The 23409-nt window shown below is 46.7% G+C and overlaps 1 protein-coding gene across 1 annotated transcript; it reads right to left on the bottom strand.

The window, feature by feature from the left end:
- Positions 1–3030: 3030 nt before the first annotated feature.
- On the bottom strand, positions 3031–12694 carry LOC310712533 (phospholipase A2 inhibitor and Ly6/PLAUR domain-containing protein-like). The gene is made up of 3 exons (XM_083515688.1): positions 12624–12694; positions 5391–5537; positions 3031–3245 (listed from the first exon to the last, which is right to left on the bottom strand). The coding sequence occupies exons 1-3, from the start codon at positions 12679–12681 to the stop codon at positions 3094–3096; spliced, it is 357 nt and encodes a 118-aa protein (XP_083371814.1). The 5' UTR covers positions 12682–12694; the 3' UTR covers positions 3031–3093.
- Between the last annotated feature and the right edge of the window lie 10715 nt (positions 12695–23409).

The raw sequence follows: 23409 nt of genomic DNA, 5'->3' as shown, positions 1-23409 counted from the left end.
ACTGGAGGTGCACAGGCACCAAGCCCCCGCTCCGCCTCACTTACCTCCCTCCTCTCCCCTCCCCAGATTCTCCCTGGACTCTCCACCTGGTGCCCTACACTGCTTGGCGCCCTGGCTCACTGTGCCACTATGCCCAATGGTAAAGACGTCCCTGGCTTGCCTGCCTGCCTGCCTTCCTGCCCTCGGCCCTCACACCAGAATCAGACGCACACATGGCAAGTGAAGCCTCCACTTTCCCCGGCCTGTGTGGGTCATTTTAAACCGGAACACGGGCTGCAGTTGGCCCGCGGGCCGGACTTTGGACATGCTTGATGGGAGGTGTCTCTCGCTGGAGTCCCGGAGAAAGCATCGGCACACATCCAAAAGACATCTGCACGATATAAAGCGTAGTAGCAGAGCCAGCAAAAGCAAAATGTGTAGGAATTGTGGCATCAAGTATTTTATTATTTACAGCAAAAGAAACAAAAGAAACATGGCTTTTTGTGTGAGCTCCTTCTCACACATCCTCTCTAGCCCTTAGCTGGACAGAGAGCAAAAACGGAAATTTGTCGGCTTGACTTCCGCTCACACACACAGTGATAAGAAATGAAATCATTGGATCACGTGACCCTCTGCAATAGTGGCAGTGGAAAATACTAACAATGCTTGCTCTAGGGCAGCTTCCAGGCAACTTGCTTGAGCATCCACTCTCATTTGGTTGCAGAATGTTTGCAGGGAGGTTAGACAACATTGGCTATTGACTAAGCATTTATTTTGATTTGTTTGTGGGGAAGTTAAAAAACATTGTGCAAAGCAATTGCTATGTCATACTTTGCAGTGCATTTCCTGTTTTGTTTTGTTCCTAGTAAGTGGGTTGGTTGTACATGAGCTCCAGATCAGCCTTAATTGTACAGCCTGAATTTGGCAGTGTGTGATTCAATCCCAACTGAAAATAGTGACACTCTGGAAATTCCCCAAGGGAAAGAACCCTCCACTCCAGCATGATTATTTGGCAGTCTTGGCAATGCCAACGCCAGCTTTTTAGAGAAGAAGACTCCAAGAATCTTGAAATCTTAATTTTCATGTCCTTCCTCCCTAATCTGCTCCAACTAAATGCAGTTTGGAACTGGCGTACTTTATGCCAACTTCTTATGAAGGCCTGCTTGAAACTGGTTCCTTATGTTTAGGATTCTCCACTTAATTGTATTTTGTAAATTATTCTTCACTAATAGATGCACTTCTATGCACACTTTCCTTTAATATAGAGCTGGCCCAGCCATGAGGGAAATAAAGGATGCTTTATTTTCATATGCAACTGGCTGTCACCAGTATGTTCCTGGCAGCTGTCCGTTGACCCTGGGGCACCCTAGACTTGCTAACACAGCAGTCTTTTCTGCCAGCTGCACTTCAGGTTTGAGTGGAACTCTATGGTCTAGTTCTTAGTTCAAGTTAAAGCGATGGAGAACTAGGATTGTGGATTACAAACTCCCAACCTTGGTCTGGCTTTGGGGGTGACAGCAGCAACCTGGGCCTGATTACAAGCTGCGAAAGCTTTGTGAGTCACAAGAGCTCGTATTGCTCAGCAGAGTATCATTAACTATCCTTGCTTGGCTAAGCCTAATTCTCAGAGTGGTTTAACTATCAACCCCTCTTCCCAGAATTCATGGAAGTGGTAGCTCTGGAATCCATTGGTGAACATACCAAGGGTACTCAACAAAATGTATGAGTTTGGACAGGTAGCGGGATTTAAGTTAAATAAAAATAAAATGAAATTATTGGTAAAAAATATGACTGAAGAAAATATAAATGAATTACAACTAGCAACACAACTAACAATTGAAGAAAGGTGAAATATTTGGGTGTATGGCTAACTGTTAAAAATATAAATATTTTAGCGTAATTATGAAACAAATTGGAAAGAGATAAAGAACTTGGAAATTGGGGAAGAATAAATTTATCACTTGGGGGAAGAATTTCTGTTATAAAGATGAATGTATTGCCAAGAATACATTCAGTTTTGTTTCAGACAATACCTGTGGCCAGTGGGGATGGACACTTCAAACAATGGCTAAAAGATATAACTAAATTTATCTGGCAGGGGAAGAAACCAAGGATTAAATATAAATTACTAATAGATGATAAAGAAAGAGGGGGCTTCTCCTTGCCAGATTTAAAATTGCATTATGAGGCGTCTTGTCTCTGCTGGCTAAAGGAATGGATAATTCTAAAAAATACCGAGATAGTAGATCTTGGGGGTCATGATAACAGATTTGGATGGCATGCATATTTGTGGTGTGAAAAGACCAAAGTACATACAGGTTTTCTGAATCATGTAATAAGAAAAGCAATCTATGGTGTATGGGGAAAGTATAAAAATTTGTTGGAAAAGAACCCCCCCCACACACAATGGTGGACAATGTTCTACAAAACAGTCCTCTTTCTTAGGGAGATGTAATGATCTCAGGCAGGCAAACAGGCTCCGATAAGAATTAATGAGCCTCTTGGAAGATTTATGGTAAGTTTATTAACAATTAACACAGAGAGAGCGGCATGAGCCTGCCATTCTTAGCTAAGAATTGCCCAGTCTGTGTCCCTGGTGTGTACCCAACATGAAGGCTGACAATGTCCAGTCCTTCCCCTCTTGTCCTCCTGTTGCATCTTAACCCTTTCCTATCTCCTGCTTTGTGGAGAAAGTGGGCAGACTTCACCCCCACTCTCTAAAGAAGAGTACTCTGAATGCTGCTTTCCTCCAGGTTGCCTAGCAACTACCCCCAAGGTCATCTCCCCCTTCATTCCCAGACTGTGAGCTTCCTGGGTCTGCTGCTCTAAAATGTCTTGAAACTCTGAAGGGTGCAAGGCTCAACTCACCTACTCTGGCTCTGCCTGTGACTGCGTTCTCTCAGTCTCAGAGTCAGACCTTTCCCAGTTGTCTGACTGCCTGACAAATGTTCCCCCCAACAAATGTTGCATTTGGAAAAAACACACACACGATACAACACTCATTATTGGCTACATATATTTATTTTGGACATGATTCAATGACCTCACAAGGCAGCCAATTTCCCTAAATTGTGGGTTCTTCTGGAAGTTGGAGATTTGCTTTCTCTCTCTCAGCTACAGTTCATAGACAGAGTGTTTTGCTATGGAGCACTCTGCTCTAGTGGTCAAGATGGTGTAATTTCGAAACGCAATGTCTGTTCCACTGATGAAGTTACACATATATGCCGTCGTACAGCCTCGGGCAGCAGCCTTTAGCTTGGTATTCCCTGTTGGAAAGAAACATACAGGTGCTTTTTGTGGGATATAAAGCTGCTAGTCAAGTCCAACATTCCGCGAGAGGACTAACCGCAGGCAGTTTTGTCAATTGGTCTGTTGGTCGGTTGCTGCAAGGAGTGTTAAGTGGTAACTGCTCGGATGCAGTCTTCTCATGATTCACTACTATCTAGTATATAGTTTATCTGTTATGTAACCTAAGCCTGCCTTCAGGAACAACTCTGTAAACCTGAATGAATCTGATAGTAAAGTAGTTTATGTTAATATGATTCAGATTCATGTTTGTTTTCTTTAAGAGGGACAGAAAGGGATTATCAACCAGGAAGGTATAATTATTGATAAAAAACCAGAAACGTGTGTGGGCAATCCAGTGAGGACAAAGCATTCAGGTAGGGTATAAAGTGGGGCTTGTGAGGGGTGTGGCCTAGGGAGAGGAGGTGTGGCTAAGGAGGATTCGAAGGGCCAGAGAGAGAGAGTCCTAGAGGGACACCTTTGGTCCCTAGACATGAGGGGCCCTCCCCAATTAAGATCCAAATTTTAGGATGTATTTTTATTTAACAAAATCAATATACCACATGACTGCAGTAAAAACCACTAGGGGTTTACAAGAAATATTAACATTAGCAATACAAGCAGTTAAAACTATTAAAATATTTAAAACTCATTAGAATGAACAGCAAAAGGGAATAGAGTGCGTCCAATCTACATGTCTGGATAAAGTAAAGGTAAAGGGATCCCTGACAATCAGGTCCAGTCGTGACCGACTCTGGGGTTGCGGTGCTCATCTCGCTTTATTGGCCAAGGGAGCTGGCATACAGGTTCCAGGTCATGTGACCAGCATGACTAAGCCACTTCTGGTGAACCACAGCAGCACACGGAAATGCCGTTTACCTTCCTGCTGGAGCGGTACCTATTTATCTACTTGCACTTTGATGTGCTTTCGAACTGCTAGGATGTTAGGAGCAGGGACCAAGCAACGGGAGCTCACCCTGTCACAAGGATTCGAACCGCCGACCTTCTGATCGGCAAGTTCTAGGCTCTGTGGTTTAACCCACAGCGCCACTCACGTGCCACATGTCTGGATAGGCGTGTCTAAACAAAAATGTTTTAAGGAGTTGCTGGGAAAAAATGGAATAAACAGCTACAGGATTCCAGGCAGAAATTCATCAATTTATCGACGATCTTGTAGTTTTCAGAACAGCACAATATGGAACACTAGTTCGATATACATCTGGCTGTCACCAGTATGTTCCTGGCAGCTGTCCACCACCATGGGGCACATCTACACTTGCTCATAGAGCAGTCTATTCTGCCTGCTGCACTTCAGGTTCCAGTGGAACTCTATGGTCCAGTTCTTAGTTCAAGCTAAAGCGATGGAGAACTAAGATTGTGGATTACAAACTCCCAGCTTGGTCAGGTATTGGGGGTGACAGCAGCAGCCTGGGGCTGATTACAAGCTACCTAAGTTTTGAGAGTCACAAGAGCTCGTCTTGCTCTGCAGAGTAGCATTAACCATCCTCCCTTGGCTAAGCCTAATTCCCAGAGTGGTTTAACAATCAACCCCTTTCCCAAGAAAATCATAAAATGGTAGCTCTGTGTCCTGAACACACCCAGGGGTCATCCATTCTGCTGGATGTGTAAGTGGAAAACCAATCAGAATTGTGCTTTCTAGGCATGGAACAAGTGGAAGTGCAGGGAGGACCCACAGTTTCCAAAGCTATGACTCTCTCTGGGAGCACCACAAGTTCTCCAGACTCTGAGGGAGGGTGGATGAATCGGAAGAAAAAGAGATGTCCTGCAAATCTTCTCCTGCCTCTTTCTCCTGCTTTGTATTTGGCTTCCTGGTCTCCCCCTCCTGACTCCCCTCTTCCACCACCACCAGGAGCTGCCTCACGGGTAGCACAGAAGCCCACAAATCACTAGCCCCTCCCCTGGATGCTCCTCCACCCGATTCCTCTGGTCACCAATCCCTCCTCCTTGGGCTCTTGACTATCCCAGACACACTGTGAGGGGAGCAGCGTCTCCTAATAACTTTCAGCACCCTTGCCAGCATGTTTTTTTTGGGAAGCCTGACTGTTCAAGGTGGCGTGATACTGCTTTAAATGCCGTAGCTGCACTCACAGGATGCAGAGACTCACCAAGATTGATGCTTCCCGCATAGTAGAAGCAGCGGTCCTCGTTATTTCTGCAGCTGATGGTTTTCTTGGACTGGCACTGATCGCTTGTGAAGGAGTAGCAACTTGGGCACTTCAGCCCATTGAGCTCCCTCTCCTCAGGCTCTGGCACTGTAAAGCAATCACCACAGCACCCCAACCTTGCAGTTAGTTTGCAGCTTCAAACCACATCTGGCTGTATGTGAGGGATGGGAATTGTGCTCCCCCTTCCAAGAGGGATGTGTACCAGCTCCCAGCACTTCTCCAAGTATAGTGCTCCAGCCTTGCTCCATTCATCCAGGGCTACATTAAGGCATGGTGCAAGAGATTTCTGACTGGGGCACATTCACAGCATACATTTTAAGCACAAGGTTACTGCTTTAAGCAATTGGGCTTAGCACTGAGCACCATTGGAGGGCATTTTGAGAGACTAAATGGTAGCCACAGATACACACAAGATGGTGATGAAATACTACAAAATGACCCACTTTCTTAGAGAGGGGAAGAAAAAGAAAACTCTTAGCAGTTTCCTCCTTAAAAAATCATTTCTGGAAAAAGATGTGCTTAGTTCTAGGTGAAATTACAATTTCACCTAGGAAAAAATGGTAGATAATAATAATAATAATAATAATAATAATAATAATAATAATAATAATTTATTTATACCCCGCCCTCCCCGGCCAGAACTGGGCTTGGTGTGGCTAGCACCAATAAAAATACAATATAAAGTAAAAGAAAAAGAAAAAACAGCTAATTAAAGGCTGTTGAGTTGAGGCTGGAACTTAACGAGTTAAGTTCTTCCCATGATGCCACACCATTCTGACGTCAATTTTGGAAGCTTGGGAGGAGCTTGGGAAGAGTTTGCCAGTCCCACTCTGTGCTCTGTGGGGAAAGGATGCAGTTTTGTCATGGCTGCAAATAGTCCTGGAAATTCCTGAGAAATGTTGGAATAAAAGCTGTAAATAGACAAACCGGTGCTGTGTGTGTTTGTCTGGATGCTAAGCCAAAACTACGTGACAGTTTACACCGCTGTGCGAGACTCTGCTGAGACGTGACTGAGAGCTGCGCAAGAGGAAGTGTGCCGGGCGGCCATAAATCGCTAATTGGAGTCGCAAATCAATTAGCGGGGACCGCGGCAGATAAATCAAATGCACAGGTTATGGGGTAACCTAAATCATCGATCGTAAAACTGTCACGGAAGATACTGCCGGGAGCTTTGATCTGCGGTTTCGAGCAGGAGGCACGGTAGGAGGCGGAAGCAAGCAAGCAAGCTGAAAAACGCAGAGATTTGCCTGTGTTGCTGAGAGCTGAGAGCAGCAAGGTATCGTTTCTCCAGGGAGAGAAGCCAGAGGAGCTGGTGTTTTTGTAAGTACAGCTTGGGGCCCCTTGGGAGAACGGAAGGAGATGGCGGACGGCCATGATTCATTCTCCGTGCCTTTCGAAAAGTTAAACGGCCAGAATTGGGCGGAATGGAGCAGAAAGCTGAAGGCCTGGCTGGTAGCTAAGGGTCTGTGGGACGCGGTCTTAAGGCCTCCACTGCCTCAACCAGCCGCCGGAGCTGCAGCTGCAGCAATTGCAGATGCGCATGCTTCGCAGAGGAGAAACCAGAAAGCCCTGGGAGCTATAGTGCTCAGTTTGGAGGGTTCAGAGTTGCCCCATGTGGAGGGTTTGGACACTGCGCATGACGCTTATGCTGCTCTTGAAAGAGTGCACCACAGGACCACAGCTGGTGCTAAAATCCACACCACCAGGCGTTTGTTTGAGATGAAGCTGCGTCCAGGTGGGGACATAAGACAGCATGTTACAGAGATGCTCTCTGTGTTTAATGAACTGCGGCTGTTGCAGGTGAACTTTACAGATGAGTTGAAGGTTTATATTTTGCTAAGCTCTCTGGACAAAAGTTATGACAATTTATGTCTAACTTTGGAGTCTATGAATCTGCAGGATCTGACTCTGGCGTACGTCACAGGACGCTTGGCTGACGAACAGGAGAGGCGCCTCAGGGAGAGCAAGTCTGGCGCAGGGAGCTCCACCGGGAAAAAGGGGGGGGCAGGCCAGATGAGAGCTTTGTTCAGGCTTTTTCCACTCGTCGGTGCTACGTGTGTGGTTCCCACAGTCATCTCAAAAGAGACTGCCCACAGAAAGCGAGGGCAGCTGGACAGGAAGGCTTCAAGGACACCTATCATGGAAATCAGTCGGGTTTCCATGGGAACCAGTCTGGGAGAGGAGGCCAGCGTGGGAACGCAAGAGAAGGACGTGGAAAACAACGTGAGGAGACGTATCAGATAACAGCTAGTCTGGCTTTGTCTGAAGACAGCTGTGACACAAGCTGAGAACTAAGTTTTATTATTGACTCTGCAGCTAATTGCAATTTGATTCCAGAGACACCTGCTGTTGAGAGGTGGAATTGCAAGGCAATTCCGGTTGGAAAAACTGTACTGTTTGCAAATGGACAGAAAAAATATGTGACTAACGTTACAAATCTCTTTATGTCTATTTTACAGGAAACGTTGGAGTGTTGTACTGTTCCTGGGATGCACCACTGTCTTTTATCTGTGCCTTATTTACTGAAAATGGGATTTACGGTTTGTTTTCAGGATGATGTGTGCACAATCTCCAAAGGAGGGAGGATGCTTGCCAAGGTTAAAAAGGGGCAGAATGATCTCTTCATTCTTAAAACGCCTCTGGAGGGTGATGGGAAGGTTGAGAAAGCACAAGCACTGCGTGCTACAATTCCCAATCATGATTCATGTGTCCATACTTGGCATACACGAACAGCTCATGGTTGTTTGGAACAACTACAGGTGCTACCTGAAGTTTCCAAAGGTTGTAAGATCTCAGAATGTGGACATGCTGTAAGTTGTGAAACTTGCAAACTGGCAAAGGTAAAAGGATGCAGTTATCCGAAAGTAGAGAGGATAACAACAAAACCTTTTGAACAAATTCACATAGATTTGTGGGGTCCTGTAAAGGAACCAAGTCTGGGAGGGTCAAGGTATCTGCTTACGATGCAGGAGGATTTTACACAGAATTCCTGGACACACGGTCTCAAATCCAAGGATGATGCAGCACAGCTGATCAAACATTGGATTGAGGAGGTAGAAATAAGGTTTTCCACCAAAGTGCAAGCTGTCACGAGTGACAGAGGAGCTGGGTTTACAGGTTCTGCTTTGCAGAAGTTCTTTCGCAAGAAAGGGATACGTCACACAGTGACTTCACCCAATCAGAGAGGAGTGTCAGAGATCAGGTGTCAGGCTCTGGTTAAAACTGCACAGGTGTTGCTGAAAGATTCTGGGTTACCTCCAAGGTTTTGGCTGGAGGCAATCAAGTATGTAAGCTTCACCTGGAATCGGACCTACAATTCAATGGTAGGTGACACACCGTTTAGGTTGTTGCATGGCAGGAAACCCCAGATTCATTTTTTGCGTATGTTCGGGTCACATGCATCTGTGTCAGTACCTGCTGCTTTGCAGGGGCCAGATGGATCCAAGTTCCGGAAAATGATTTTCTGTGGGTATGAGCCAGCAGCGAGTGCATGGAGGTTTGCGTTTCCATCAGGTGATCAGAGTAAGTTACTGATCAGCAAGCACGCTGAGTTCTATGAGCAGGATAAAAAGTCAAAGACTGCTGTCAAGCGTGATATTCTCTCAGAGTGTCTCTCTGACTCAGAACAGGAAGATTCTGAGGGGGAGGAAAGAGAGGCTGAGTCCGATGATGACGATCAGGTAACTGACCAAAGTCAGGAACAGGAGGAGGTATCTGTAGTTTCGCCACAGGTTGTGAAAAGAGAGGCCAAGAGTGAGCCTAGTTCTCCTGTGAGTGTAATGGAGAGGATTCGAAAATGCTTTAAGTCAGAAGGGGAATCCCGTGAGGCGGAGGACACAGTTCCTGGTGGCAGTGAGTCAGAGGTAACATCTGAGTTTATGCCCAGAAGGTCTAGTCGCACAACAAAGGGCATTCCACCTGAAAGGTACCAAGCGACAAGTGCGTGGGCCAGATTCGCACAGTGTGATTCTGGGAGTGTTGAAAGGGTTCAACAGGTGCCTGGGAAAGATGCCGGGAAGGGGCACAAGGCAAAGGGGAAGGTGTTGAACTCAAAAGGGTCTTGTCAGAAGGTGCAGCAAGGGGGGTGTTGAGGCTGGAACTTAACGAGTTAAGTTCTTCCCATGATGCCACACCATTCTGACGTCAATTTTGGAAGCTTGGGAGGAGCTTGGGAAGAGTTTGCCAGTCCCACTCTGTGCTCTGTGGGGAAAGGATGCAGTTTTGTCATGGCTGCAAATAGTCCTGGAAATTCCTGAGAAATGTTGGAATAAAAGCTGTAAATAGACAAACCGGTGCTGTGTGTGTTTGTCTGGATGCTAAGCCAAAACTACGTGACAGTTTACACCGCTGTGCGAGACTCTGCTGAGACGTGACTGAGAGCTGCGCAAGAGGAAGTGTGCCGGGCGGCCATAAATCGCTAATTGGAGTCGCAAATCAATTAGCGGGGACCGCGGCAGATAAATCAAATGCACAGGTTAAACCTGTAAGATCCCTCTGTGGACCTTACCTACAGAAGCACAGGCAGTTAAGAAAAAGAATATGGATGGGGAACGGGCCACATACCGATTATTAGTAGAAGGACAACAGGATGAACCTATACTGAAAAAATATGAAGAAATTAAAGGGCTCCTAACAGACTGGCTGCAATATTTTAAATTCATCAAAGATTAACCATTGATAAAAAAGCAGGACTTGCAAAAGAAACATCAGAATTTGAAAAAGCATTGATACAAAGTGAAGGAAAATATATCTCACATGTATACGACCTCCTATTGGAATGGGAGGTAAAGGAAGAACAAGTGAAAGCTGTAATGGTGAGATGGGCGCAAGATTTGGGTTATAATATTTACATGGAACAATGGGAAAAATTATGGTGGGAAGACATAAATTTCATGGCCTGCTACTCTCACCAGTTCTGGAAGGCTCCTACAGAAGGGTCCCGTACGCACAGAGACTTTGCACCTGACATTAGGGGAAATAGGAAGCCTCGAACATATATTTTTTAGATGTCCTTTTTATGTTGAGATTCGTAGATCTCAACATAATCCTTTGCTGAAGAGGCTCGCCGATCTTTCAGACAAGTCTAAACTTAATTCTCTCCTCTTAGGCAAAGATCATAAGACGACCTGGCTGGTAGCCAGATTCTGCACCCAGATTTGTAGCCACAGATCATCCTCTAGAATAAAATAGCTTACTAGGGAAATGCTGAAGTTGCCCTTTGAGGTGCCTCAGGGTCAATTTTTTATGGTAGCCCAAATCTCAGTTGTACGGGTGTATGTATATATCTCAATTTTAACTCATGACCTATTGCTGCAATCTGTTCCAATTGTATATTTCATCTTTATGAACACTGTTTTTATTGTGTTATGTTCTGTGAGCTGGTCTTTGACCGTAATAAATTATCTATCAGTAGGTTAGGGAACTCCAAGGCTCAGCCGGCCACCACATCCAACAGGCCTGACAGGGTGGCTGCTGCTGCGCTAGGTGGTCGGACAGCCAAACTCTCCTTGGTGCCCCACACTAGGCCAACAAGTTCAGTGCCGGAGATTGATGGTGATAATAAGAGCTATTTTGTGGGGGTTGATTGCTAAACCATAGCTCTGTGAGGGGAATAGGGGTTTTCCTACCAACTCTCAGCACCCTTAACAAACTAGCACTCCCATAATTCTTTGTTATAGTGCTGTAAATAACAGTATACACCAGGGTGGGGGGATTGCTAAAGGGAAGTACGTAGTGCTGTGTGTGTGGTAATTCCCCCACCGCCTTTGACACTTGTTTCCAGCCTCCAAGGTGTGCTCTACACACCTGTTGGTGGCAGCAGCAGCAGCAGAAGGCAGGAGGTCATCTCACCTTGCATAATAATAATAATAATAATAATAATAATAATAATAATAATATATATATATACCCCGCCCATCTGGCCGGGTTTCACCAGCCACTCTGGGTGGCTTCCAACAAGATATTAAAATGCAACAATCTGTTAAACATTAAAAGCTTCCCTAAACAGAGCTGCCTTCAGATGTCTTCTAAAAGTCTGTTAGTTGTTTTTCTCTTTGACATCTAGTGGGAGGGCGTTCCACAGGGCGGGTGCCACTACCGAGAAGGCCCTCTGCCTAACCAGGCCCTGTAACTTGGCTTCTCACAGTGAGGGATCCACCAGAATGCCCTCAGCACTGGACCTCAGTGTCTGGGCAGAATGATGGGGGTGGAGACGCTCCTTCAGATATACTGGACCGAGGCCGTCATGGGTGCGCTGGCTCTGCACCCGGACTAACTGCTCGCTTTCCCCTTCCTCCGTAGGGCTAATAGTGACTTAGGACAACATCTTCAAATAGGGAAAATGGAACAAGAGGTGAGGGAAGGATTTGTGCAGGTGGCACAGGAGCCCATGGTATCTAATATAGTTTTATTAGCATTTGCTTTAGAAGGATGCAAACCTGAAGAAATTAAATTCCTCACACAGAAACGGGAAAGGAGTCTGTCCTGCTAAAAATAGCTCTAAAAATGCATCAAAGAAAGAGGAGGAGTCTAGCTTTTGGAGGAAGGGCTAGAGCTCTGGGAATCCAATGAGACAGTGTGATGTACTGGTTAGAGGGTTGGTCTAGAATCTGGGAAACCAAGGTTCAAATCCATGCTCAAGCCATGACGCTTGCTGGGGGACCTTATGCCAGCCACCATCTCTCAGCCCGACCTGTTTCAAAGAGTGTTTTGAGTCTAAAATGGTGAGCTCTTTGGAGAAAAGGGTAAATATCCGAAGCTGCTGCAGGAGAGGGACTGTGAATAATATCAGGCGAGGTTGGCCTGACCAATCCAGAGGCATCATAGTGCTTCACCAGTCACACCTGAGGAGGCCTCAATATGTAATTCAGCCCAGCCTAACTTCAAGTTTTGGGGTTCTCAGTTCAAATCCCAATCCGAGCTTCTGTCTTCAGTTTGAAAAGGGCTGGAGGCAGGAGGGCGGGAGCCAGACTCTGCTGAGAAGCCTGCCCTTCACCTCCATGGTGTCCCCACCTCTCTTCCTCTCCCCAAGGGGAAGGTGAATTGCCCCTGCCCTGCCTGTAAATGGCTCCTGTCAAGGTTGGGTGGCAGTGATATTGGTGGGGTTTGGGGAGGGAAGCGAATGCACCTGGGGCAACCAGCCCTCTTGAATCCCCCACTGCTGCTGCTACTTACGTTCAAGAGTTTCACTGTTGCACATATCTGTGTTACAGCAGTAGGTCTTGATCAACATGTAGATAGTTGATGTTACGGTGACACTGGAATAGTCTCTGATGCAATACAGTGCATAGATACAGGACTTGAAAACAAATTTGCTCCCAAAAATACCTATAGAAGAAAGAATTGGAAGAAAATAACTACACCAGGAGATATGGCTCACCCACAGAAGAGGAAATATCCCCCAGGGGCAGCCTCCTATGAAAGCATTGAAGGCTGCTGCCACCTTTGCAGCTGTGGTTCAGTTCTTGGAGGCCTGATCTTCCACCTCCTTGGCAGCCCTCCAAATGCCGCCTCCCTAATGGCCTTTTGGCAATTAGGAGTTGCTTCTGGTCTCCTCCCAGCCTTGTTGCCAACGTACATCTTATTCCCACATAAAATTCCAGTGTAGATCCCCCTTCCCACCCCCTTGTTCCTGATGTAGATCTTCAGTCCCCCCTTCTTCCCTGCCTGGCCGGTGGGCAGCATTTCATGGTTCGCCTGAGGTGTCACAATATCTTGGGTTGACCCGGCCTGGAGTGGAAAGAGAGACCTCCAGTTTTATCTATTTGTTGAATGTGAGGCAGGGATGGAGAACTTTTGAAAAGTCCTCATGAAAATTCACCAGCAGAGAATGCTGTTTCTATTCCAGTCAATACCAGTGATAGGAAGATAGGACACCTCAAGGAATGGCAAAAGGGTATTTCTAGATTCATCTGGCAGGGGAACAGACCTAGAATAAAATATAAATTACACGACTGCACAACTGGATTGCAAAAATGGTAGAAATGTGGATGTGGAAGGAGGGCTTCAAATGTGAACTGACTTGAATTTCCCTCTGTTTTCTACATGCAATACAGGATCTAGAACACTGCTTTATGAAAAGCCACACCCTGCGGTTTGTAGCTAAGATATGGCCTTAGAAAGTGAGTCTGGGAATTTAAGTTTTGGTGGTCAAAAAGGCTGAAAGTTCTTCTCACTTACCCATTTTGGCATCTCCAATGCCAGATACGCAGAACCGATTTATGGCCGTATTACACTCCTGTATGGTGGTGTTTTTGCAATCTTTTCCTTGACTGAGACATAACTCACAAGTCAGAGAGGCCGCTACAGACATGGGGAGATGGGTTTAGAAGACCTTAGCACCATCCACATAGGGGAAATGGGTACATTAAAGTACATCAACACGACAGTTCCTCCTACAAAGCCCATCTCATGAGAGGCAGCGAAGGCCACCAACTTGGATGGCTTAGGAAAAGGAATAGATAAATTCAAGGGGGTTAATAAGTCTGTTGCTGGCTTCCGGCCTCAAGAGATATTCTCTCTCTCTAACACTGTAGGCACTATTAGATCCTGCTTGCAAACTTCCCATAGGCATCTGGTTCACCATGGTGACAAGAAGATAGTGGACCAAACGGGCCATTTTTCACTTATGCAGTGCTGTCTCTATATATTTCCCCTGTAGTTCTTAAGCTGTGTGTGAATGGGGGCTGAGTCTTGGACAGACCAGTGAATGATTGTCCTAGGTGGCTCCTGCAAGTCTGAGAGAGAGGACCTGTAGGGCAGGTGTGAGGAAACCTTTGACACTCCACAAGTAGCTGAACTACAACTCCCATCAGCTCCAGAAAGCATGACCAATGGCTCTGGATGATGGGCACTGGATTTTGTGAAAGATGCTCCACATGTGCACTAGCAGAACTTAAAAAGGAAAGGTATATTTATTTGAGAAGTGGTGAGGAGATAAAACCTCATGGAGGAGGTGGGGGCGGGGCTAAGCTTTAATATGTGAGTACCTGAAGGATGAGTTTTAACATATTGCCTATTGAATTGAAAATGAATTATGGGCAAGCAGCTCAGTGGAACTGGAATAACTAGCTTTCACCTTTTCCCTTGCCCGCTGTAGAAAATCAACCAGCGTGACCAAGGCAGTTTCAGTCCCATGATATGGCCTGAATCCTGATTGGAAGGGATCCAAATGGTCTGCATCCTCCAGGCATGCTTGGAGTTGTTCAGCAACCACCCGCACAATCACCTTGCCCAAGAATGGAAGATTTGAGACTGGGTGATAGTTAGGCATATTGGCCGGGTCTAAAGATGTTTTTTAATGACCGCCTCTTTCAGCGGGTCTGGGAATGCTCCCTCACAGAGGGAAGCATTCACCACCCCACAGAGCCCATCACCCATCCCTTCCCGGCTTGCTTTTATTAGCCAGGATGGGCAAGGATCAAGGAGACAGGTGGTTGGTTTCACTTGTCCAAGCAACCTGTCCACATACTCAGAGGTAACAGATTGGAATTGATTCCATGCAGCTTGACTAGACAAGACTCTAGCACTCTCCCGCCCGACCCTGCTGCCACGGTGGAGTCTACCTCCGTCCGAATCTGAGCAACTTTATCTGCAAAATACTTTATTGTTGTAGGAGATCTTGCGGTCTTTACAAGGCCCTAGTGGCAAAGATGGTTCCGTTAAACTGCGAACCACCTGAAAGAGTCTCTTGCTGCAATTTTCTGCAGATGCAATAGAGGTAGTCTTTTTTGATGTTGCTATCGCCACTTGGTAGGCTCGACATTGAGATCTAACCTATGTAAGGCTGATGATAGTCAGTCATTAATTCATTAAGAAGGCCATTAAGAGAAACTCTTTGGGCCAGATAGAAAATGGGGAAAACACCTACCTGAGGTGAGTAGCAGAGAACAAAGGACAGAGTTTCAGAGGAAGTTGCAGAATCTGAGTGGGCGATGAGGTAAACAAACAGAAAAAGTGCAAGAAACATATTCTTTGTTGTAGATGAAAGCTAGGATTCTGGTTATCCAAGAGTGGACAACTGCCTCCCTTACTCCCCCAATGGATACTAAACCTCTCAGTATGTATTTGGTTAAATAAAAACAAATACAACAAACAATCTATGATTGAGGATCCCTTGTAGCTTGACCATATGCTTTATTCCTCTCCCTTTCAAAGGAGCCACAAGTTCTGGTTCCTTCTTCTGCTTTAATGGCTGACCTCCTCCCCCACTTAGTTCCTTCCTGGAAACAGGATGAACTGCCCAGCAGCTGTGGTTCCGCTCACCTGGATTCAGAAGGGTCAAGAGGAGGCAGGAGATCAGGAGTGTCTTCATCATTCTAGAGAGCTGAAGAGCCAGGAAGGAGTTTGAGAACAGCACTGGGCTGAACAAGCAACTGATGCACAAAGAGGTTTCATTGGAGGAATTTACAGATGATGTCAAGGAGCAATTTGCCAGCACCCAGGAACAACGGATTCAGGACAGTGCAACAAATTGCTAGAATTCTAATTTTGCTATACCATAATGTAAAGCACAGTTCTGAAAACAAATTAAATATCTTCCCCCTTCCAAGTACTCCAAGGACACGTCCCTCCTAATCTGTGCCAGCCTCAATTTCATGTCCCTACTAATCTAGATTCTATTATCTGAGACAGAGACAGAGACAGAGAGAGAGAGAGAGAGAGAGATTGCTTGTGCTTTTGTAATTCAAGAAAATCTTCAATAAAAATTGAAAAATTCAGAAACAGCTGCAGACCCAAGGTTGGGAAACACTGGCCTAGAGGACCACAGGTTCTCATTCCTGATATAGGAACTCTTTAAAGTCTGCTCGGATTTTTATCATCCTGAGGAGAGGCAAAAACCCCATCAAACCTGGCCAGCTCATCAACATTTTTGCAGCTGCGAAACATTGGTAGAGTTAAAACAACACCCATCCACACCCTATTAAAACCATGGCAATGATTGCAATAAGAACATCGTGGCATCAGCTCTTCATTTAAAGTGGTCAGTTCCCAAAAGCCTATTGGAACAAATTACATGATTTATTATCCCTAATTACATCTATACATCAGCTATTTTGCTGTCTTGAGAAGTCCGGAGGAGGAGAGAAACCTGGGGTGTGGAGTTGGAAGCAGAGTTTGAGAATGCGACTGTGGGACGATCACAGAATCACAGATTTGGAAAGGACCTCTGAGGGGCATCTGGGCCAACCTCCAGCAACTGAGGTACCTCAACTCAAGCAGCCTCAACTTCAAAGAACTTAAGGCTTCCCTGCTCCAATTTGACTTCTGCAGTCCCGGCCATCAGGGACATGCTCTCGTTCATGTTCAACTGCCTGGCTCTGCGCCAGCTCCGCCGCCACTCCAGTTGGCCGAGGGGATCAAAATCATCTCACCCCTCTGCATCTTGCCCAGCAGAGAAACCGTGCACCTTGCGCCCCCTCCTGGACAACGGTGCGCCACCCGTCCGTGACTCCTGAGCCTCCCCCGATCTCCTGCCCCCTTCCCCCTTCATTTTGAGAGTTTCACAGGATGTGAAAGAAGAACTTAGCACCTTACCCAGCAGAGAAACCACGCACCTTGCGCCACTCCTAGGCAACAGCCGCCCACCCACGATCTCTCAAAACGAACAGGGGAGGGGACAGGAAATTGGGGGAAGCTCAGGAATCATGGGTGGGTGGCGCGCTGTTGCCCTTATGTGACACCTCAAGCACTGAGATCCTTTAATTGGGGCAATTCTTGTAGCTCCCTGCACCCCTGAGGTTTAGTCAGCCTTCAATTCATAGGAAGCCGTTAGTGCAAAAGGACAGAGAAAAGCTGTTATTCCTTTCTCGTAACACTAGGAGTTTTGGGCAGCCAATGACAGTGAATGTTGAAGATTTGAGAAAGATGGAAGAAAGTGCTGCTTGAAATAGCACATAGTTAAACTCTGGAATTTGCTCACAGGAAGTAACAATGGGCAGCAACTTGGATGTGTTTGGTTAAGGATTAGAAGAAAATAATGGAGGATAAGGCTAGCAATGGCTACTAACCAAGTTGGCCATGTTCTTCCTCAAGTGTTGGAGACAGTATTCCTCTGAATGTCAGTTGCTGGGAACCATAAGGGGTTAGAGTGGTGTTGCTGTTCAGTCCTGCTTTGAGGCTTTGCACAGGCTCCTGGCTGGCCATTGCGACAACAGGGTTCTGGGACAGCTGGCCTGGTTCAGCAGGCTGGTGTAAGCTCTAGCCAGTTGAAGCTTGCGGGAAATCTAACATTTGCCCAAATCTTGATTGCTCACCCAGTGTACCAGTTGAAGGCGAGTAGATTCACAATGTACTTGCTGAAGAAACATGGTTTCACAATTTCTTTCTAAAATCACCAAGCTGTTCATTTGGCTGACTAAGGGAAGCCAAAGGAGAGAAAAAATTGGGAAAGTATGGAGGTCTTTAGTAATGTATACCATGAGAGGGGAACCTCTGACCTGGGGGCCAAATGCAGCCACTGCCTGCCTCTCCACAGGGCCAAGGAAAGGGTGTGTGTCAGGTGGTACATCATTCCTCTGCTTGGGGTCACAAGGGGGACCTCCAAAAATGTTTCCATATATTGTGTGAATAATAATAATAATAATAATAATAATAATAATAATAATAATAATTTATTATTTATACCCCGCCCATCTGGCTGGGTCTCCCCAGCCACTCTGGGCGGCTTCCAAAAGAATACTAAAATACTATGATACATCAAACATTAAAAGCTTCCCTAAACAGGGCTGCCTTCAGATGTCTTCTAAGAGTCTGGTAGTTGTTGTTCTCTTTGACATCTGGTGGGAGGGCGTTCCACAGGGAGGGTGCCACTACCGAGAAGGCCCTCTGCCTGGCTCCCTGTAACTTGGCTTCTCGCAGTGAGGGAACCGCCAGAAGGCCCTCGGTGCTGGAGCTCAGTGTCCGGGTAGAACGATGGAGGTGGAGACGCTCCTTCAGGTATACTGGATCGAGGCCGTTTAGGGCTTTAAAGGTCAGCACCAACACTTTGAATTGTGCTCGGAAACGTACTGGGAGCCAATGTAGGTGTTTCAAGACCGGTGTTATATGGTCTCGGCGGCCATTCCCAGTCACCAGTCTCCCTGCTGCATTCTGGATTAGTTGTAGTTTCCGGGTCACCTTCAAAGGTAGCCCCACGTAGAGCGCATTACAGTAGTCCAAGCGGGAGATAACCAGAGCATGCACCACTCTGGCGAGGCAGTCCACGGGCAGATAGGGTCTCAGCCTACGTACCAGATGGAGCTGGTACACAGCTGCCCTGGGCACGGATTTAACCTGTGCCTCCATGGACAGCTGTGAGTCCAAAATGACTCCCAGGCTGCGCACCTGGTCCTTCAGGGGCACGGTTACCCCATTCAGGACCAGGGAATCCCCCACACCTGCCCGCCTCCTGTCCCCCAGAAACAGTACTTCTGTCTTGTCAGGATTCAATCTCAATCTGTTTGCTGCCATCCATCCTCCAACTGCCTCCAGACACTCACACAGGACTGTCACCGCCTTCACTGGTTCTGATTTGAAAGAAAGGTAGAGCTGGGTATCATCTGCATACTGATGAACACCCAGCCCAAACCCCCTGATGATCTCTCCCAGCGGCTGCATGTAGATGTTGAAAAGCATGGGGGAGAGGACAGAACCCTGAGGCACCCCAGGGGTGAGAGCCTGGGGTGAGAGCCCAGGGGTCTGAACACTCATCCCCCCCCACCACTTTCTGAACATGGCCCAGGAGGAAGGAGCGGAACCACTGTATAACAGTTCCCCCCAGCTCCCAGCCCCTCAAGACGGTCCAGAAGGATGTTATGGTCGATGGTATCAAACGCCGCTGAGAGATCCAGCAGACTAGCATTTCCATTTTGTGTAAGACTACCTAATATGCCACGAGGCCTCTTCCTCCCTCTGCTTCCTCTTCTGCCAACATGCCTCTGCCTACTTGTCCCCATGGAAACAGAGAGGTGGCACTGACGTCCTGGTGAAAGATAGCGTGACTGGGCAAGGTGAGAGGTGAGTGAGAAGGTGGACTTTCCTTGCCTCTCCTGTGGACGATGTGCTCCACCTTCTGAGGGGACTGCCATCCGCCTGTGAAGTGTGGGATATTTACCATGCAGCCAAACCAACAGTGCATGTTTGCTACATAGGCAAATGACAGGAGCTGAAGCCCTCCGAGTTTCTTCCTGAAAGTTTCCCAGAACGAACTCTGAGAGACACTCCCACTGTGCCCCGCTCTGGGGAGGGTGTAGGCATTTAGTCATGTCCGACTCTTCATGACCCCATGGACCAGAGCACGCCAGGCACTCCTGTCTTCCACTGCCTCCTGCAGTTTGGTCAAACTCATGCTTTGATCTTTATTTTTTTGATGTTGAGCTTCAGACCATATTTTGCGCTCTCCTCTTTCACCCTAATTATAAGGTTCTTTAATTCCTCCTCACTTTCTGCCATCAAGGTTGTGTCATCTGCATATCTGAGTTTGTTGATATTTCTTTCGGCAATCTATTATCCAGAAGGATAATATCCAATAAATACATCATCTCCTAGCATCAATACACATCTTTACTTGAAGGGCAGCAGGTGATGGCATGATGTGATGTTGATGTCATGGCATCATATTGTGTGTGTGTGTGTGTGTGTGTGGTGGGCACCCACAATCTGGGGTCCAGGTTGGTGCCTCTGGTTACAGGTGTCTTCCCCTCCTGCTGCAACAGGCTCTTCCCCTTTGTCATCCCACTGAAAAAAGCCCAGGAGGGGCATAAAAAGGACAGAGGAAAGATTAGCTGCTCACAGTCTCAGTCTTGGAAAAAGCCCTGGAGAGGAGGAGACATAGGCAGATATGGGGCGTCAGGGACTTTTCATCTTGGCAGATGATTTCATGCAGGAAGACCCACAGGGAATGATCTGCTGTGCTCATTAGGCCTGACACTCTTTGAAAATTGTGTTTTTCCTAAGAAAGAGTGTGAAAACTACAATTTACTGACTATGACACAGACACATGTGGAAGGTGAGAGATTTTTCTCTGTAGCTTATATGCATGCAGTGGAAAACTAGGAATGCTAGAGTCAAGGCAGATGTTACTTCCTTGTGGAGCCTTTGCAGAAGAAAATATGCTGTATTCGTTGAGTGATTCTTAAAGAAATCACTGAAGTATTAGCTTACAAATATTGTGATTGTAGGATTTTCTTTTCTTATATTACCCCTTTGGCCAAAAATATGTTATAATGCATCATTTTGATAAGGAATGGCAGGATTTGTTTTGCTTTGTTTTTGCAGATGTACCTATTTCTTTCCAATTGTCTCTCACAGGTGCTTCTAGAAAATCCAAGTCTGAAATGGGATGCTCTACAAATTGACCCTAAGCAAATTATAAAAGGTTCCCATGCATCACACCTTTGGGTCCCCTGCCTACCCCATTGCCTCCAACCGAGGTGCCAATTTTTGCTAACAGAGCAGTATTTTTTGCCAGCTGAGGGAGAGCAGAAAAAAACTTTTTATGTAGGCAATGACAGCAGCGAGAATACTATTGGCCCAGAGATGGAAAGAGGATAAAGTTCCAACCAAAGAATATTGGATGATGATTATGGACTATGGCGAAATGGCGAAAGTGACCGGGAGAATGAGAGACCAGGACGAGAAGAAGTTTGAGAGAGAATGGGAAAGATAGGCTGAAGATAAGCTGAAGAAAAGAATAGATATGGAAGCCAGAGAGGGGTGGGGGGAAGTCAAGGGATTCTGGGAATCCAAATGTGAAGGTGAATGATATGTTTAAATTGAAATGTGTAATGAAAAAATGAATAAAAAAATTTCAAAAGAAAGAAGGAAATGGTAGCTCTGTGTCCTGAACACAGCCAGGGGTCACCCAAACCTTTGCACCGCTTTCCCTCATGAAAAATCCTGTGCTTCAGTGCTGAATTGGAACAATCAGCAATCAGGTTTTTCTGCAGATTTCCTGGAAGGAAAGCAGTGGGCACTGGCGGAGGAAGAGGCGTGAGGGGGGAGCGCACCGCTCCCGCAGCGCGCCATCGTGGCTGTCCCTCTGCACACGCTGGTGCCACGCCCCCATGACGTGCCCCTACGGGCGGTGCGCCATACCCCCGGGATGTGCACCAGCCCCGCCCCTGCCTGCTCTCTACCCCCCCTGGTGCCGGAGCATGAAGCTCCACCACTGGCAGTGGGGCCAGGCAAGACCAATCAGACCCATGCCTGGAAAGGATGGTGCAAGTGAAAAACCACCTGGAATTGTGCTTTCCAGGCATGGGACAAGTGGAAGTGTCTGTGTGTGTGTGGGGGGGATCCAGAGGTTTCCAAAGATATGACTGCCTGTGGGTGCACCACAAGCTCTTCAAACTATCTGAAGAAGTGTACTTGCACATGAAAGCTCATACCCCTTGCTGCTCTTCTCCTGGTCTCCTCCTTCAGTCTTCTCCAGGAACACCACCAGGAGAAGCCTCACTGGTGGCACAGAACCCCAGAATTCACTAGCCCCTTCCCTGCGATGCCTAGAATAAAATATTGTGGTAGCCCAGGCAAGCCCTGCCCTGCATAATTGACCACATGATGCAGTGCACCTAAGCAATGCCCATTAACTTGGGGGGGGGGGAGCCACCTCAAATATTTTATTGTGGGGGCCAAAGCCCCCACTGCTCCTAGGAATTAGCTCCTATGCCCCTTCCCCGTATCCTCCACCCAACTCCTCTGCGCCTGGCTCCTCTGCCCACACATCACCCCCTTTGGGGCCCTGCCCATCCCTGACACTCTGTGAGGGTAATTGAGGGGGGTCTTCTAATATAAGCCCCCTTAATAATCTATATTTCCCACCATTTTTGATGATACTGCTGTAAACGCTGCACCCCGTTATACAAGACTCACCAGTACTAATGCTGACTCCATAGTAGAAGCAGTGATCCTCCTTATTTTTATAGTTAGAATCATAGAATCATAGAGTTGGAATAGACCACAAGGGCCATCGAGTCCAACCCCCTGCCAAGCAGGAAACACCATCAGAGCACTCCTGACATATGGTTGTCAAGCCTCTGCTTAAAGACCTCCAAAGTAGGAGACTCCACCACACTCCTGGGCAGCAAATTCCACTGTCAAACAGCTCTTACTGTCAGGAAGTTCTTCCTAATGTTTAGGTGGAATCTTCTTTCTTGTAGTTTGGATCCATTGCTCCGTGTCTGCTTCTCTGGAGCAGCAGAAAACAACCTTTCTCCCTCCTCTATATGACATCCTTTTATATATTTGAACATGGCTATCATATCACCCCTTAACCTCCTCTTCTCCAGGCTAAACTTGCCCAGCTCCCTTAGCCGTTCCTCATAAGGCATCGTTTCCAGACCTTTGACCATTTTGGTTGCCCTTCTCTGGACACGTTCCAGTTTGTCAGTGTCCTTCTTGAACTGTGGTGCCCAGAACTGGACACAGTACTCCAGGTGAGGTCTGACCAGAGCAGAATACAGTGGCACTATTACTTCCCTTGATCTAGATGCTATACTCCTATTGATGCAGCCCAGAATTGCATTGGCTTTTTAGCTGCCGCATCACACTGTTGGCTCATGTCAAGTTTGTGGTCAACCAAGACTCCTAGATCCTTTTCACATGTACTGCTCTCAAGCCAGGTGTCACCCATTTTGTATATGTGCCTCTCATTTTTTTTGCCCAAGTGCAATACTTTACATTTCTCCCTGTTAAAGTTCATCTTGTTTGTTTTGGCCCAGTTCTCTAATCTGTCAAGATCGTTTTGAAGTGTCATCCTGTCCTCTGGGGTGTTAGCCACCCCTCCCAGTTTGGTGTCATCTGCAAATTTGATCAGGATGCCCTTGAGTCCATCATCCAAGTCGTTGATAAAGATGTTGAATAAGACTGGGCCCAAGACAGAACCCTGTGGCACCCCACTAGTCACTCTTCTCCAGGATGAAGAGGAACCATTGATGAGCACCCTTCGGGTTTGGTCAGTCAGCCAGTTACAAATCCACTG

Source organism: Podarcis liolepis, assembly GCF_965112155.1.
Source record: "Podarcis liolepis genome assembly, chromosome: 7".
Lineage (NCBI taxonomy): Eukaryota > Metazoa > Chordata > Lepidosauria > Squamata > Lacertidae > Podarcis > Podarcis liolepis.
This window is presented reverse-complemented; position numbering and strand designations above follow the sequence as displayed.

What these genes read in the sequence shown, in the direction of transcription:
- LOC310712533 (XM_083515688.1), bottom strand. Translation starts at nt 12,681, where the DNA reads ATGTTGATCAAGACCTACTGCTGTAACACAGATATGTGCAACAGTGAA. An exon ending in CAACAGTGAAACTCTTGAAC is followed by an intron (nt 5,538 to 12,623) that starts GTAAGTAGCAGC and finishes ATTGCTTTACAG; the next exon opens with TGCCAGAGCCTGAGGAGAGG. An exon ending in TGCGGGAAGCATCAATCTTG is followed by an intron (nt 3,246 to 5,390) that starts GTGAGTCTCTGC and finishes TCTTTCCAACAG; the next exon opens with GGAATACCAAGCTAAAGGCT.